The 19,114-nt window shown below is 38.8% G+C and overlaps 1 protein-coding gene across 1 annotated transcript in view; it reads left to right on the forward strand.

Moving 5' to 3' along the window:
- The window catches only part of Tbx20 (T-box transcription factor 20), a 51,964-nt gene extending 40,980 nt beyond the window's left edge, over nucleotides 1–10,984 (forward strand). The window contains exons 7-8 of the mRNA XM_052189672.1: nucleotides 8,565–8,674; nucleotides 10,644–10,984. Coding sequence (XP_052045632.1) covers nucleotides 8,565–8,674; nucleotides 10,644–10,984 — 451 coding nt within the window. The remainder of the gene's footprint in view (nucleotides 1–8,564; nucleotides 8,675–10,643) is intronic.
- Nucleotides 10,985–19,114: the final 8,130 nt, after the last annotated feature.

Consider the following 19,114-nt stretch of genomic DNA (forward strand, 5'->3'; position numbering starts at 1 on the left):
TTTCAGCTCACTTCCAGGCCTGACACAAGTAAATCACTCTGATAAAATCCCGTTTCCCCCAACTCCCAGGGAATAGCATAAGTAATGATACCAGTGGTCTAGCAAGGACAAAATGAATATAATGCACTTTTTATAGAAAAGCAAAATGTTTCACAAGACAGTGATTCATCGTGTCATTTGGAAAATGAGCTTTCTTTTGTTGAATGTGGAGGATGTTTAAATGATGTTCTATAGAGCTACTTTTGGAGAGGCAAAGACTACACACATCTTTGGAATTTAAATGCTTACATATAGCATCTTACATGAAAGTTTTGGTAAAAGGAATATACATTAGAAATAGACTGCTATGTCTCCTTATAATTATTCCAAAAGGAGGTGGTTTTTAATGCTATTTAAGCAAGTTCTTTTCCTTATATACAAATGATGACCCATTTCTTTAAAATTTTTATTTTAAATATTGACACTATGACTCATGGCTCAGACTTAAATGACATCAACTTTGCTGTATTTTATATTGTCATTATATTGGGTTATTCAGCTAACTTGACTTTCTTCCTAGTGACCTAAGTTACCCTAATAAGTGTTAGTAGCTTTTGTGGTTGCCAGCTTCAGTAGTACCAGAGTGTACTGATTAAATGTTGGCAGCTTCAACAGTACCAGAGTGTACCAAGCTGTCATGATTAGAACCATTCTTTTGTTTACTCTTTTTGATTAATATGTACTAGTTATCTGTACTGACTTCAGTGTTAACGTCAATACATATACATAACACACACATGCAGACATGCACACACATGCACACACACACTTACACACATACACACATGCATGTACACACACATTAAAACCAGTTCTCTGTTATTTTCCATTCTATTCTTCCTTTCTCCAGCCTGTAATCCTCACTGCTCTTCTGTCAGACCTGTTTCTTCTGATTCTGCCACACATGAAAGAGCTCACAGAGCCTGTTTCTATGGCCAGAGAGTTCACTTAACATTGTGTCCTCTAGCTCTATTCATTTTGCTGAAAAAGAAAATTTCCCCTTTTGACATCATGAATTTTTCCTTATGATATCATGAATATATACCACATTTTTCTCTTTCTTTTTTCTCTTTCCCTCCCCTCCTTCCTCTTCCTCTTTTCACCCTCCTTCTTCAAAATGCAGATATTTTTAATATTTCAATTATTCAAAACAATTTCAAATGTATGTGCATATATGTTTATGCATATAATTTTATTTACTTGAACATATGAATTGGTGAAGCAAAAATTTTGGACCCCAATTTACAAAAAATAGAGATTAAGGAAGTAACAAATTAAGGAGTAGATTAATCAAGGAGATTCATTAATCCAGTTAACAAATGGCTTTAAAGTTCACGGCATTTTTAATATAACACGTGGTCTCCTATGTCTTTTGTGTTGATATGTATGCTGATCTGATTATTATTTTTATTAACTCAATATAGTAAGTCTCCAAAAGGTTAATGTTGGATATCAATTCTGTTTTGCCATTGGTAAGCTGTGAGAGCCACATAGTATTTTTATAACTTACAATTATTTAAAAATAAATAATAGATCAAAAATTCAAAACTTAGAGAAGAGTACTTGGTAAAAAGTTTCTACTACATACCTCTCCTCCTTCTCTAATCTTGTTTTCCTGCTGTAGCTATCAGTTACTAAAGCCTGTGCCACAGCCATAGATGGCTGTGATTGAGTTGATCAAAGGGTCCCGTTGGACTTTGAGGTGCTTAGAAGGGCTTCATGAGGAACACTGGTCCAGATAAATGCATTACAACAAGGGTCAGAAACAAACAAACATAGAAAACGTACATGACACTGGGCCTGTGGCAACAGATGGCGGTGTAATCGCTGAGGACAAAGCAAATGGAGAGACAAGTGATAACGAAGATCTGCTTCCAAGAGTGTTTAGACCAGTGGCTCTCAACCTTCCTAACACTGTGACCCTTTAATACAGTTCTTCATGTTGTCATGACCCTAACCATAAATATTTTCCTTGCTACTTCATAACTGCAATTTTGTAGCTGTCACGAATTATAATATAAATATGTGTTTTCCAATGGTCTTAGATGATCCCTGGGAAAAAAGCTGTTTAATATCCATCTTGAAGCACAGATTGAGAACCACTGGTTTAGACCTTGACATGGGGATAGAAGAAGAGACAGTAGCTTGGATGACCTCCTGAGAAGCCAGAGCTGAAGAGTTCTGTGATAGGAGATTTCAGAGGGTAACTGAGGGAGAGGAAGAGGGGACGGCTGAAGGGAAAGAAACCCAGAGATCTATAAAGAGTCTTTTCTGGGTGTTCAGAAAGTTGCCAAACACAATTATATGAAGGAATTTCTGAAGGTGGAAACAAAGTGTCTGAAGAGACTGCAGGATATAGACAGTGGGATTCACATGGGGATGAGTTCTGCTCGATGGGACATTGGGCAATGCTTCAGAAAATTTGTTTTATAAGTGAAGGGAAAAAAATAGTCCTTGGTTAGGTACAGTCCTATCTAAGACATCTTGGGAGAAAAACTACAAACTATTTCCAATTAAAGTAACCAAATCCCACAGCAAAGTTTCAGACTATGTATCAGAATATGAGGATACGCAATGCCTGACAAGGGTCTATTCATAATGCTCAGTGTCTAGGTTGAGTCTAAATGCCAGCACAGAAAGCTAGGAATCAGGTATGCAAATACATGAAAGAATATTACCAACCATGAGGGAAAACTAGCTGAAAATAATGTAGTTTATGTAATGCAGATATTATAATAAATGTAATAGTATGATATTATAATCAATGTATTTATGTAATAAATATAGTTACCAGGTCTACATTTCATATATGTTAGACATAGGAGTGATCAAGAAACAATCCCTATCAGATTCTGAAAGTGAAAGCCACTACTCTTTAGAAGGTGAACTTTCAGCTGGGTGGGATTAGGGACAGATAGGTACTGCAGACAAAAAGATTTGTGAAATCGAACACAGAGTAATAGGAACTACCCAAAGTGAAAGAGAGCAAAGGGACAACTTAGAAAACAAAAAGTTCAAAGAGGAACCACGTGTATGTAACTGGAACCCTAGAAGGTCATGGAGGATGGGAAAAGAAATACTGTCTTTACAAATTTAACAGCAATTAAACACACAATCTAAAAGGTCCAACAAGGTTGAGCTCAAGAAACAAAAAGAAACAGTGACAGTGATGTCATAATCAAATGACTGAAATCAACAGCAAAAGGAAATATTGAAGGCACTAAGGGGATTAAAGACATTACATCAGAGGAATAACACTGAGGACAATGGCAGACTTCTTATGAGTAAGACAGTATTTGAAGAACTGAGGAAAACTCTGTTGGCTAGAGTTATAACAGCCACTAAAATTACTTGTTAAAATCAAAAGGAAAATAAAGGCTGTTTTCCAGACACATGAAAGGTGAGGAACTCACCACCATGAAGTTGCTCTGTCGATGGTAAAGGGAGTCTTCAGGGTAAATGTTTGTGCTGGTTCCCATTCTGGATCTCCATAAAGAAAGGAAGTTTGACAGAAATGCAGAGACCATGGAAAGATTAAAGTTTACATAGTAGAGCTGGAGAGATGGCTCAGCAGATAAGTACACTTGTTGCTCTGCTCTTCCAGAGGACATGGTTCAATTCCCAGCACCCACATAGCAGCTCCCAATTGTTACTCATTATAGAGGATCTGGTGCCCTCATGAAGATGTACATGCAGGCAATCTACTAGTACACATAAAAATAAACAAATCATTAGAAAATGTTACTTAGGGGCTGGTGATGTCTCAGTGGTTAAGAGCACTGACTGCTCTTCCAGAGGTCATGAGTTCAAATCCCACCATTTAAAAAAGTTTACATATCTAAATCATTAAAAAACAGCATAGAAGGGAATTTATGAAACATACAATGTTTTAAAAGAGGAGCACAAAGCTAAAAGGGGTAAGTCAAACATATAAGTACAAGTTTCTTAAGCGCTGAGGATTGATAAGATTCTTCTGCAATCCTTGGAAGGTACAATTTCACCTCGGGGTAGATTGTGACAAATTACATATTTACTATGAATGTGGAGACATTAACTGTTAAACTAGAAAAGGCGGTAAAGAGGAACCATGGAGATGCAACCTTAATGGAAAGAGGGAAAGGGCAAAGAACCACTGAGGACAAACAGAGCAAGCGAAAGACCAGCAGACAAAAACAAAAAAACAAACAAACAAAAAGCAAAATGAAATGGAAACCAAACCAAGTCAAAGCAATCCAAACACAACCCAACCCAACCCAACCAAACCAAACCAAACCTAGCCAAAACAAGCAAACAAAGCAAAGCTGCAGACAAGAAGCCACCAACAGCCAACCAGGAGCGTCACTTGCTCATATGCTAAGCACCCTTATTGAAATGGGGGAGGGGGTGGGGGCAGGATTTGGGGCATTGGATTGTTGTTCATGAAGAGTACATTAAATTATAAAGAGATGAGTTAAAAGTAATAGAAAATGAATATAACTTGTTAACAGTAAAAGAAGAGCAAACTAGCTGGCCATGATGGCACAAGTCTCAAGTCCCAACACATAGGAAGTGGAGGAAGGTAGTTTGGGAGTTCTAGGACATTCTGGGCTATGTGAAAACTGTCTGAAAAGAAAAAAAAAACATATAGAAAATAAAGAAAACTAGAGTATCTGTACTAACATCAAAGCAGGTTTGACTGGGATAAAATGTCACTTTTAGGGTGCTTTCTCTTATACTTGTTTATACATCCAACACCAGAACCCCAGGTCTGGCAGGACTGAAAAAAAAAAAAAACAGAGAAATAATCAGAGTAGGAAATGTCAATGTCCCTCTCTCAGTAGGTGACAAAGTAGGGAAAATGAGAAAGAAATTAGAATATTTGAACAGCCCTGTTAACCAGTACGATCCACTTTATATTTAGACATCACCCCGCTCAGTGGTTGTGGGCTATGCCTTCTGTGTAAGTGACAGACAAGTACTGTGGAGACTGAGATCTGGACTGTAACAAGGTCAAACACAAGTCACATGAAACCTATCTCTGACCACAAAGGAACTGTATGAGAGAGCATTAACATGAAGAAGTCTTGAAAGATCCCTAAATATTTGTAAACTGCATAGCAGGTATAAATAAGGAAAATATCAAGAGGGGTACAGAACACTTTGCACTGAAGGAAAAGGAAAATGTGAGATGCCGGTAAATCACTCCTGAGCAGTATAGCTTTCCTTTAGAAGTGAAGAAATGTCTAAAGTCAATGACTCCTATCTTCAATCTCAAAAAACAAAAACAAAACAAACAAAACAAACAAAGCAAAAAAAAAAAAAACCAACCAACCAAACAAACAAAAAACACCTTAGGCAAAGAAGAACAAATCAGATTCAAAGTTGTAGGGGGATAAAAAAAAACACTGGAAAACAAGGGGAGAAAAACTGCAATATTAATGCAGAGGTTAATAAAACTGCCAGTCCTGTAGTCAACTGATCAGGAAGACAACACAATCTCCCTCATTCAACAAGAAGGAACAACATTGCTATATACTCTGAGTAATCTATAATCTCCCTGGAAGGGACTCTGCATGAAACACTGCCCAAATCAGGTTGGTCTAAGACGTGTTTGTAGGGGATTGTCTTTAACTGAGATGAAAAGACCCTTTTCCATTTAAGTTGCTTTTGTTGGAGTATTTTACTACAGCAAAAGATAGAAGTATTACAAGGAGTAATAGAGGAATGGTATCATATAGTACAATAATTACTTACAGTTTCAACAATTTGAATGAGGTATATAAATTTTTGAAGAAAATCCCATCAAATGTTACTCAAGCAGAAAGAGGTAATTTGATAGCTGTAAATTTGTAATAACATTTCCATAAAGGCTAAGATACCTCTCCCCATGACTTGTATGAAATATGTAAAGAGTGTACAATAGCAAAAATACCCAAACTCTTCTAGAGAACAGAATTAAAGGGATATATGATGTTAGTTTTAATGATCAACTTGACCGGACCTATAATTGCTTTAGGATAAGCTTCTGATCATGCCTGTGGGGGGAGTTATCTTGATTGCATTAATTGTGGGTGACACCAGTCCCTAGCTGGGATCCTGGACTTTGTAAGTGGAGAAGCCTGCATGCATCTCTCTCTCTCATTTCGGATTGCATCTACAATATGACCTGCTACCCGAGAGTCAACCTGTCTTCACTTTCCAGACATGGTGGGCTTTACCCTTGAACTATGAGCTAAAGTCAAGCCTTCCCCCCTTATGAAGCTTTGGTACAGGTATTTTATCCCAGTAGCAGGAAAAGAAACCAAGAATACTTTAAAAATGAAGCCACAAGGACAACATTACCATAACAGTGAGATTGAAGAAAGATACTACAAAATAAAAAAGCTATTCAAAATAGAAAACTCCCTTTTGAATATACATGGAACAATTCTTTATTTTTGACAGTACTGATTATTTTTTTTAAAGATTATTTATTTATTTATTTATTTATTTATTTATTTATTTATTTATTTATTTATTATAAGTACACTGTAGCTATCTTCAGACACTGTGGAAGAGGGTGTCAGATCTTGTTATCGATGGTTATGAGCCACCATGTGGTGGCTGTGACTTGAGCTCAGGACCTTCAGAAGAGCAGTCAGTGCTCTTAACCCCGGACCCATCTCTCCAGCCTGGGACAATTCTTAAAATAATTCTAGGATATTGAGTCCAACGAAAGGATGTTAATGTGACCAATTAGAGGTCCCTCAGAAACACGAAGATAGATTGACATTAGAAATTCAACTAACAAACAAAAAAAAACCTAAAAAAATAAGAAATTAATTACTAAGAAATTATCTTAACAGACAAAGAAGGATCAAAACCAAAACCAAAATATAAAATCTGTTCCTGATTTTAAAAAATCCTCTCAGCAACATGGGCTTAGAAGGAACCGGTGACTGAGTCTTATGAAGGATATCTACCAAACCCCGGGGCTTCATATTGTCCACAGAGTGGGCGATCTCAGTAAGTGGCTCTGACTTCTACACTCAGTACTGCACAGGTAATAATGAACATACAGTAAATTGTGGCAAATTAACATAACATTTATTACAAACAGAAACAATTGAAATTGCCTCAGGTCATAGCATGAGTACATCCAAAATGCAAATCTTTAAAAGAGCTACTGGGACAAATAGAAGTGTTAGCAAAACTGCCAGATACGAAATCAGCATGCAAAAGAAAATTACATTTATATCTAATATGAATGAAAACATTGGAAATTGAAATTAAAGGCATTTAGTAGAATATGAAATGTTTTGGGCTAAATGTGGATCAGATATGTTAGGCTTGTATATTTAAATCTATTTAATTTTTGGTGCTAAATAAATGGAAGGACATACTGTACATAGATTGAAAAAGACTCAGCATTATAGATGTCAGTTCTCCATCAATTGATGTTCATCTCAGACACAATACTGATTAAAATTTCAGTGAGTTGGAAAAAGAAATCAATACATTTATATGGAAATAAAGGAGCTAGAACAGCCAATACAGTTTTGAAAGAAAAATAAAGTTGGGATACTGGAAGAAACCAACTTTAAGATTTTAATAGAGGGACAGCAATTAGAGAGTCGTAGCTTAAGTGTGAAGATCTGCAAATAAAGATTAAGAAGACAGCAGAGAGTGCAGAAGTGGACACAGTGTCCCCATTATCTGTTGGGAGTAAGACCCCTCACACTGTCCTGGGTATGTAATCTTTTAGAGCCCCAGACACTGTTAATTAGATAGTATTTTTCACAAGTATAGATACATCTATGTGAAATATTAAATGTTGCATCTTGAATAGTAACTAGGACATTGGTTTTATTATTTTATTTCCTCAGTATACAATTGGGTGTTTGGCTTCTCCTCATTCCACATATTTAAAATTATTCTTCCTTGGCTCTTTGGTTATTAGTTTGGTGTTGCCTTTAGGTCACAGCTATTTTTTTTTGAAAGAGGTATTTGCACTCCTGGAAGACCACGTACAAAGACAATGTATCTGTTTCGAGAGAGCCTTGACGTCTTAATGCCTGCTCGTGTTCCCTGCACAGCTTTTCTGTAGTCTTCAGTGTTAGCACAACAACAAACTGTCCTCATAGCCATGTGTTCTTTCCATTTGTGTTGTTAGCGATGCAGTCACTTTGTGACTGATATTATAAACCTGTTCCAGTATTTTATTATATCCTGATCCAGTACCTTTGAATCAATTCATACTTGTTTTGAGTCATTATCTGCTGAAGCTAATAAGACTCATTGCCACCCCATAGTAAATTCATTCATTAATACTTTGCTTAATTAAATTCTATATTCACATGACCATATTCCACTGCTCTGTCCTTTTTATCTTTAGTTGTATTTATTTGCTCTTAAGCATCTGAACCCATGTCCCAGAAGTCTCTGCACAACAGGTGAACATACAAGGTTCGAATGTTATCTTTCCCTTTGGCTGAGGAAATAGACCCATGATTTACCCTTAAGGCCCTCTCTGAAGTGCACCTGTGATGTGTCCCTGTGTTCTACAGGGAGAGTGTGGAGAGCCTGATCCAGAAGCACTCCTATGCTCGCTCACCCATCCGCACCTACGGAGAGGAGGATGTCCTGGGGGAGGAGAGTCAGACGACTCCGAATCGAGGTAAGGCTGTGAGCCATTTGGAGATGTAGAACTGCTAGAGGCTGGAGCATTTGACAGAGAATGACAGGGGTTGAGGGTGTGTCTAGACCTCTGGGGACACAAGCCAACAAGTACCTTTCAGCCTTTTCAGAAGAGGAGGTCTGTGGTGCTGATTCTCAAATGCCTCATTTATTTGCTTGAGTAGCTACTCCACCTGAGGTGTGTTTTGCTAGTAACAGAACAGAGAGCCTTTGAATCAGAATAGTGTGGTGAGCTTTTTTGTGACTTGCTACCAAAGAGTTACCAACCACACTTTGGGACAATTTCATACTATTTTTTGAATCTCAGCTTTATTATTTGAAAAGTAGAGATATTTTATTAGGATCAGTTCAAAATGAAGGACACTTTTAAAAAGGATTGTCATGACAAAGGGCCATCACTGGTCCTAATAGTTGAAGCAAAAACTAAACAAAAGGCTTGGGAGATGGCTCAGACTCTTGTAATTCCCTATATTTGGGGAAGCAAAGACAGGAAAATCTCTGGGCTCACTGGTTTCTCAGTCTGCCATGCTGAGTGAGCTCCAGAATAAGGAGAGACTATATTTTAAAAAGGAGTGCAGTAGCATCTGAGGTTGTCCAGTACACACTTCAAATGTGAGGGAGACCATGCAGAACACTAAAGAATTAAGCAACGTTTCCCTGGGCAGAAAGCTCAGAGAGAAGACTCCACACATGGGAAGCAAGAATAGAGAGAAGGGGAGACAGGGAGGCCAATGGTGGCCCATCATGGGGCTTAGGATGTTCACATGACAAGAAAATCTCTATCCTCTGTGTGTGTGTGTGTGTGTGTGTGTGTGTGTCTGTGTGCCTAAAATACCAAATAACATTAATAGTGAAAGCCCAGGGCATTCTTTATAACTCAGAGAAAGGAAGCCACCCTTACTTCCGTACTCACTTGGAAAATTCAGCCAGCATTTCCTCTGGTTTCAACTTCTTAATACTGATGAAGAAAACTTTATTCTCATGGTTCTCATGATGGATTTGGGAAAAGGTGGCTTTGTTGAGATATAGCCAGCTTTCTTTAGAGAGGTGTTGCTAATATTTGGAGATCTTTAAGGAAATGAGATCATATCCTCAGACAAAGCATCACTGCTTGGCCACTCTAGATTATGTAGGCCATGCAATCAGTTGAATATTTTTTTGTCTAGTAAATTCTTCCTTCCGTGTTGCAAGTAAATGATATCTCCTCATCAAGGAAGTTGGATCTGTCATTTCTCTATGTTTGAGAATTTCTTTAGAATATAGTATATTACGATCTCATTCACCAACCCTCTCTAGATGCTTCCCAGATTTACCCTCAAATTTTTAATCATCCAGTTTTGAGTTATTTTCTTTCTTTTTGTATTTATTTTATTTGTAATACTTATATTACTTATAATATTTACATTATAATATATATCATATATATGTATATGAGTGTTTTGTCTACATGTATGTATATGTACCATGTACATGTCCGGTGCCTGCAAAGGTCAGAAGAGGGCATCCGATCCCCACAAGAATGGAGTTACTGATGGTTGTGAGCACCATGTGGATGCTGGGATATGAACTTCATTTCTCTGGAAGAGAAACAGTGCTCTCAACTGCTGAGTCAACTCTCCAATCCCCTCTTTAAAGGAAAAAGTTCAATTTGTTTTGCCTAACTACTCTTGGGTATGGAACAATAGCAATTTGTTTTAAATGAAATGATCTTAAGCTGGGTGTGGTGGCATATTCCTTTAATGCCAGTACTTGGAAGGCAATATCTCTGTGAGTTTGAGGCCAGCCTGGTCTACATAGTGAATTCTAGGACAGCCAGAGCGACATAGTGAGACCTTGTCTCAAAACACCAACAGCAGCGACAACTACAACCAAAGACAATAAACTGATTGTTAGTTCTTTATTGGTATATTGAAGTAGCGACTTGAGTCTAATGAGTGTTTTTCTTCCAGGATCAGCCTTTACAACATCTGACAATTTGTCTCTCAGTTCCTGGGTTTCATCATCTTCCAGTTTTCCCGCATTTCAGCATCCACAGCCCCTGACTGCTCTTGGCACCAGCACAGCATCCATAGCGACACCAATTCCTCACCCTATACAAGGTTCTCTGCCACCATATAGCCGCCTGGGAATGCCTCTGACCCCATCCGCAATTGCCAGCTCCATGCAGGGAAGTGGTCCCACGTTCCCGTCCTTCCACATGCCTAGATACCATCACTACTTCCAGCAGGGGCCCTACGCTGCCATCCAAGGACTTCGCCATTCCTCCGCTGTGATGACGCCATTTGTATGATTCCTCTGAGAGTGGGGGAAGCTAGATACAGAATGTGCAAATGGCTATGAAAATACGGGAGGGGGAATGGGTGGATGGGAAGTGGAGTATTGGAGCAAGGACTCTCCAGGAAACACAGGACTTATTAAAGAGGAGAGCTGGACTCATAACAAAACCTACTTGTAAGGGAGTGCACCATGGGTCAGGATTCATCTGTGGTTGGATCCAGGAAAGAATCAGTGTGAAGTTTATCCAGTATACTCCTACAACTAATAGGCTATCAGTTTACCCAGCAAGCTTGATAATCCTAATGGTTAAAAATTCCGTTGATGCAGTACTGTAGAAAATCCATGTGTAGAGGTTTCTTTCTGCTTTCAACAGGTTTGAATCATCATCCAGAAGGCGTATTGACATGACTAACTCAAGTCCATTTCTCTGGAAGTGGAAGCCAATAGTGATAAGTTTGTAGTGCTCCAGTTTAAGCATGCTTAGTTTCCTTTGTGTCAGTTGGCTGCAGAAGGGGCAAAGTTGGTGCTAGTACATCCTGTGGTCTGAATGAATATGTGGTAACGCCTTTACCAAATTCCTGCCATATCCACAGGCCATGACAACATAAACTCTGTCTTCAGTCCTTTCTTTCTTTCTTTCTTTCTTTCTTTCTTTCTTTCTTTCTTTCTTTCTTTCTTTCTTTCTTTCTTTCTTTCTTTCTTTCTTTCTTTCTTTCTTTCTTTCTTTCTTTCTCTCTCTCTCCCCTCCTCCCCCTCTCCCTCTCCCTCTCCTTCTCCCTCTCCCCCTCCCTTCCTCCCTCCCTCCTTCCCTCCCTTCCTTCCTTTCTTTCTTCCTTTCTTTTTAGCCTACTAATTCTTTTTCTTGGAACGACTTTGTAGTCTTGCAGTGAAAACCCTTTATATGCCATTTTCAAGCAAGAAGTGCTCTCATTTTCAAAGAGGTTGGCTTCTGTGGGGCTGCATTATCAACGGCTGCTGGCACAGTCACTGAGGACCCGCCCAGAGCCCATGCATAATGACGGCTGAGGCTCTCAGTCACACATTCAAGATCTGGTGGCTCTCTTCTGAGGGGACTTCCTCTGCCAGGGGAACCACAGTCCTCTCCCTTTTCACTTCTGTATCAGGAGGTCTTTTGCATATTAAAATACTGTGGCCAAATTCTGATATTTTTAAAAATATAAATCTGCTTTATTGCTGTTCCCATCATCATCAGGGATTTGCCAGTGGCCATCCTCCCTATGCATGGCTCTCCATGCTCTGAGTATGCTCATGGGCATGGGCACGCCCCGCGACTGGTTTCTCCTGTCTGACTGTATTACATTTACAGACTTCTTTCCATTCTCCCTGCTCCTTACTGTGAAACTGCATGCTAATTCAACTACTCCCTTACAGAGTCACTAACAGTTCTTACCAGCATCTAAGAGCTTCATCTAATTTTCGCTATCTTCAGTTTTCCTTCTGTGTGTAAGATAGAGCTCCTGTTTTACTTCTATATAACCACTATGCTATTTTTACTTCTATATAACCCTATGTTATTTTTGAGCAACATGTGTCTTAGCATTTACAGTCAGGGTAACACATATGGTATTTGCAATCACACATTTTCCTAATAATATAGATTTATTAAAGTCATTAGACTTTCAGCTTTGAAGATAGCATGTCCCACCTATAGGATGTGACCAGTTTGCTTTATGTAGGTCACATGAACTTTATTTCAGTTTCAATTTTTTTATGAAGATTTTATTCTACTCTGTTCTTACTTCGAAAGTATTGACTATGCTTAAAGATATGGGAAATAGCACTCCTGACAGTAGAAATGTATTTAGGAGAAAATGCAATATTCTTGCCACATCACCCCACAGTTTTATTTGGTAGCTTTAATGTTAGACTTTTCCCTGTGGGATGACTTCCCAGGCCAAGTCTGGTCTATGAAACAAGGCATCGTACCCAGCCTGAGTGTGGGATGCTGGTTTTAGGTTCTTGCACTTGATATTCTCCACCAAAAGTCCATCTTTTACTTACAAAGAAGCATGAACTGTTACTGAAACTATTTTAAACTCTCATGTCAGACACTGCAGATGAGTCCAGCTTCTTGTGTGTCTTGTAGTAGTTGGCTTCCAGACAAAATACAGATGTGCATTCTTCTTAAAAACCCATTGTGAGTGATGTTTCAAATGAATGCCCATAGAGCAAGGGTAGGGGATTGATATTTAATAATTGGCCTCTCGCAAAAGAACCTTGGAATACACTGCTGTTATTTAAAGCAGAAAAAAACCAAGGCACAATTGTGCATCATTTCTCTCCTGGTATATGTTGAGATTCTAAAGTGAAATTCTAAACACATGCCTGGGTTTTCTTTTCCATGAGAATGAAAAGATTGTTTTAATATTGTTTTTGTGGTTTTTTGAATTGGTGTGTCTCACAGTAGTTTTTTTTTTTTAATTGCTGTTAAATATGATCTTTTGCTGTTATTTCCTGACCTTATAATTTTGCATGAGGGTGAAACTCACTGACATACATGATGGGCAGCAAAGAGGGCTCTTGAAACCCTTCTCCCTGAAAGTCATCACCGGGTGTTTGTTTGCCCTGTTGGTAGTACATGAATGAGACAGTGTGGCCACAGACTGCCTTTCACGGTCCCACAAGACAGAAACCTCCCAAGAGAAACGGCACTGTATGAGCGCCTGACTCTTGAGCCTGTGCCTTCCTGATTTATTCTGTCAAGTTTTATTCATCCTTGGGGAGTTTATCACTTAAAATCCCAAAGTCTATTTCACCAAAACTGATGACAATAATTAGATATTAACTGATAAATCCAATTACATAATGACCAAGACTTAGAAAGCATTTGGAATAATTCAGGGCTTCCTCTGTATAGATATTACATTGTGGAAAAGCATGGCCGAAGAGAATGCTATTGAAGAGGCCTGGCCAGGCTTGCTTGCTGAGCTCTAACGGACTTGCTCATAACTTAGGAGGTTTTCACTCATGCTCTGGTTTTAAAATATCCCTCCACAATTCCAAGTTACGGCGCACCCATTCCTTATTAAGTGAATCCATCCCACCCAGCTCCTGTCCTTAGCAGTTCTTGTGGAAATATTTCCAGTTGTGTGTGACATAACCGCAGTTGTCAGGGAACATTGTCTAGCTCAGTGAATGCCTGCTCCATTGCTGGCACTGTCAGTTATGACACTGGAGTCTTGTCTAGGAGGTTATCAGCATTTATGGTGAGTGCTACAGAGAAGGCTCTCCATACAGGTTTGTAGTCTAGCAAAAGCCTGTATAAGAGCCGCACCAAAGTCTGGGGCATTCTAAGATCTTACCTTCTCAACCACTGGATAAACATCTGCCGCTTGACTTCTCCAGATACAGCAGTAACCCTCCCCCCACCCCCACAGAAAGGAAAATGAATCCTCTACAAACTCAAGAAACATTCTCAGTAGTGAAACCTCATGTCTCTCACTGCCTATGAGCATTTCAGGGAGATGTTAGGATATTTATCCTATTTCCCGATTTCAGATTAACTTTTCAAGCTACATTGCTTACGTAAGGGCCAATTGTGTTGAGAAAAATCACTAACAAAATGGATGGGAGGACTTCCCACCCCATTAGGTAGTGGTGAGTGATGGTTTAGTCACTAATGAGCAGGCCAAGATACTGAATTTAAATTCATGTTCTTATTCTGTATTCTACTGAGTTAAAAAAATGACTTCCGTAGTAATTGGGCAGGGAACTGATAATTACTGCAAACAAAACAATACTCACTCTGACAAAGCAGCAGATAAAAGATAAAAAATTTAATTTGTTCCTCTATAGATTTACAGAGGGAAGGATGGGTTATGTAAACATTTTCATATTGTTTTAGAATGAAAGGCATTGCTATAAACACCAAAGGTAAGACTGTAAACTTTTAAAGCTTTAAGGAAATATAAAAGCCCCTTTATCACAGCTTACTATTATATACCAGTTATAAAATACCTAAACACCTTTCCTTTTCAAGCTTAATCATAGAAAGGCACATTTGTAAGTATTTGATATGTTAATAATCCATAAGTATTTTCTAGCTTTCTTTTCCTGCCTCTCTATAACATAATTTCAATCTCTTACCCCCTTTAAGAAAACATCCTGCAAGTAAAATAGTGTGTGTGTGTGTGTGTGTGTGTGTGTGTGTGTGTGTGTGTGTGTCTGTGTGTGTGTGAGGGAGGGAGAGGGAGAGGGAGAGGGAGAGGGAGAGGGAGAGGGACAGGGAGAGGGAGAGAGAGAGAGAGAGAGAGAGAGAGAGACTGAATCTGGACAAAAGATACAATTGTATTTTACTTTACTTCTGTCATAAAGACATTGTATTTAGTTGCTTTAAATTTCTTTTTTCAGAAATCTGAAAAGCTTCTTTTATTTGTTATGAGTTTCTATAACACCTGCTCAGTAGACGCTGTCACACTCTCCCTGTTTGCTGTGTCTTCATTTGATTAGCGAATTGCGTGGAAAGTCACTGTAATGCAGTGTGTGGGGTGGGGGAAGGGCATGGGAAATGTTTTATGGGGAAAAATTATAAGCCTAATACTATGAAGTAACATTTAATGAAGTTCTGTTTAAGTGCAATATATTTATTTCTGCCAGAAATGTATTATCAACCTTATGTAATATTTGATGCATAACATCTTATTTGTAAACAGCTAAAATTATATATTATCCCAAATTGTACAGAAGCATGACTGTGTGGATACTAGTTTTTTGGTTAAGAATGGTGTGGTATACACACTACGAACACTACACTACACACACACACACACACACACACATTTACAATTTTTATTATCTATATACACTGTGACTTTTGGTGTCTGTATATTCTTACCTGGTAAAAAGAGGAGGTTTAGATGATTTACCTGAAGCACACCTAACCATTCCCAGATCCTGCTCTGGGTTATGATACAATGTTGTGGTGTTGCTCTTGAAGGAAGACTGTCCTCATAGCCCTGTTTTCTCCCTTCCTAGTACCCAGTTCTCTCCACTCATGTTTTCCAGTCAAGGAACCCTCAGGGATGTATGATTTTATGTTTCCTATATCAATTGACTCTGAACTTGAATCTATGTATCTTAAAAACTCCTACCTCATCTAAGCCATGAGCAATGGTATACGTAGTGATGTCACAGCAAATGAGCTGACCAAAGCAGGACTAGCCAAATTCAAGGTCTTAGTCACATTCCACACAACAGGTCTTCAGAATACATGTGTTACTATATCTTCTGCTTGCAAGCATTTCATTTTAGTGTATTCCAAATTCACGTTTTTAAGAATCTTATTTGGGAGAATTTCACACTTCAATGTTGCAGGTATAAGAAATCTTGTATGTTTTCTATTCAGAGTCACCAGTCTTAGCCTTCAGCTGCATTTGCATTGTCACATGTGCAGAGTCTTACACACAGTGTTGCATGTGGACAGATGTGCACAGGGCAGAAACTGCCTTCCGAAGTGGTGGAGACTATGTTGAACCTGTGGCTCATTTCCCATAGTAGTTAAAAGCATATTTTTAAAAAATCATGACAAAAAAAAAAAAAAAAGACCAGTATAGTAGTTTTGGCAACTGGAAGAAATCTAACAGTGACCTATCATCTATATTATAATTTTGTGAGTTGGCTGGGCATACTTTCTTCCAATCCAGATTTACTTCAGAATGACATGTTGCATTTATACAGCTCCTCAGCTTGTTTTGGTGTTCCAGGACAAAAGCATTCCAAGTCGTCAGTGGTTTACAACACATCTATAATTATTTTACTCTCCATTGTTCCTAATCTTATCATTAAGATCTTTTCTCTTGTTGATAGCATGTATTGATTGTTTTCTGACATTCTTCAATTCCTGCTACTATGAGCTATTTTAGGTTTACCTTCCTTGCCGGTCTTCTCCAGAGGGAGCCTAGGCTCCTTTTAGTGGAGAAGGTATTAGAAACTAAATTTTGGTGGCAGATGTGCTCATGGTGGTATTTCTGTGAAAACTCATTGTCAAGATATTAGTTTACAACTTCAAAGAATCAATTCGGCACAATCCCACTCAAGACCCCAGCGTTTTGTTTCTACAAACACATTTATTTTAAAATTTATATAGAAAAGGGAAAAGATATGTCGAGCTAACTCAATATTGCTGAAGTAAGAGGAGCAGCTGTGCCTTGCTTTGAAACTCACGACAGAGCCTCAGTAAAATAGACAATGTGACATCGGTTTTTAAAAAGTGACTAAATGAAAAGCAACTGAATAGAGACCCTTGCAGCATAGCCACGCAGCAGCATAGCTGGTCTACATAATTAATGAAGAAGCAAAGACAGTTCAGGGGAGAACAACCCTCCAGCACTGTCCTGTAACAGTGTAATATCCATATACAAGATACATACCTTACATCTATAAAAGTCAAGTGGAAATACTGTACACAAACATAAAATACAAAGTTATAAAGCTTTCACAGAATAGTATAAGAGAAAAATCCGGTTGTGTTTTAGCTTTTCTTCTACTGTAGTGGTAAAACAGTATGAGAAAAAGCAACTCGAGGGGGAAATGGTTTATTCCACCTTACAGTTCGTAGTCCACCATCCAGGGAACTCAGGGCAGGAATCCACGGGCAATAACTGAACAGCCACAGAGGGGTACTGTTTACTGGTTTGCTCCCCAAGGTTCACTCAGCCTGCTTTCTTATAGCACCCAGAACCACCAGCCTATGAATGGCCCCACCCACAATGGGCTGGGCCCTCCTCTATGGATCACCAGCCAAGAAAACATACCACAGGTTTGTCCATGGAGCATTCCGATGGAGTTCTTTTCTCAACTGAGATTCCCTGTTTCCAAGTGACTCCAGATTGACATGAAACTAGACTGCACACTAGGGAACCTTATTGCTTTGCCTTTGTTTGTTTTATTGTTTTATAACACCAAAAGTGTGTTTTATCAACTCAAAAGATAAAGGTAATCCAAAACACTATGTTGTAATGAACATTTCTTGCGTGCAGGAGGTGCTCAGTGCATAAAGCACTTGCTGCACAAAGTTTGAGGACTGGACTTTGCATCTCCCGCTCCCTTGAAAGCGCTGAGTAGGCATGAGGTCACCTGTAATCCAACCACTGGGAGGCAGAGGCAAGATCCAGTGAGCAAGCTGGCAGCTAGACTGGCCACACAGAGAGCTCTGAGTTCAAATGAGAGACCCCACCTCAATACGTGAGGTAGAGAGTAATGGAAAAGGACACCTTCTGTCCTCCTCCTCCTCCTACATGTGTGTTTACTGCATGCACATGCATCTTACATATGCACCACCATGGATACACACGATCCAACACATACAAATGCACACATGTATATCAGACATGTGTAGGCAAAAAATTAAAACCTTTTTAATAGACAATATTAAACGAATGAAAATGGTGGGCACACACTGGGACTAAAATTTTTTTCAAAATAAAAATGTGATGATGGGTTTTCATCCATTATACAGAAGGCATGTTTAAATGCAACAGAAATAGGCAAACGAGGCCAAATACCCATTCTCTAAGAAGATATTGAGATGGAAAATAAGCATGTGGAAAGTAATACCGTATTACATGTGGTTGGTGAATCATACATTAAAAACAACTTACGTAGCACTGGACACCAGTCACAATGCCAACTGCTGGCAATGCTCTGTATGGATGCTGAGAAAAGCAACTCCTCTTTGTTGCTGGGGAAATAAAAATGGTGCAGACATGATAATTGTTTGCAATTTTTTTGTACATAGCTAGTTTCCTGTTATTATATGATCATTATGCTTTCTTAGCTACTGCCGAAATAATCTGCTCCTATGTCATACAAAATTTTTCATGTGAAATTATAGCAGTTTTTCAAAAATAATCATCAAAACTTGGAAACAACCAAGATGTCCCTCGACAGGTGAATAGGTGAACAGATTACAGCATGTCCATCATCCTCACAACAGACTGTTATTCAGAAATCGAAAAGAAATGCACCAGACTGCGATTCAGCTTAGGTGCAGAGCACTGGCCCATTGTGCACAAGACCTTGGGTAGACCTTCAGCGATATGGCAGGAAAGGAGGCACTAAGGCACTTCCTTTCTTAAAGGAAGAGCGAGAGGAAGAGGAGGAGGAGGATGAAGAGGAAGAGAAC

This window comes from Apodemus sylvaticus, chromosome 7, assembly GCF_947179515.1.
Source record: "Apodemus sylvaticus chromosome 7, mApoSyl1.1, whole genome shotgun sequence".
Classification (NCBI taxonomy): Eukaryota; Metazoa; Chordata; class Mammalia; order Rodentia; family Muridae; genus Apodemus; species Apodemus sylvaticus.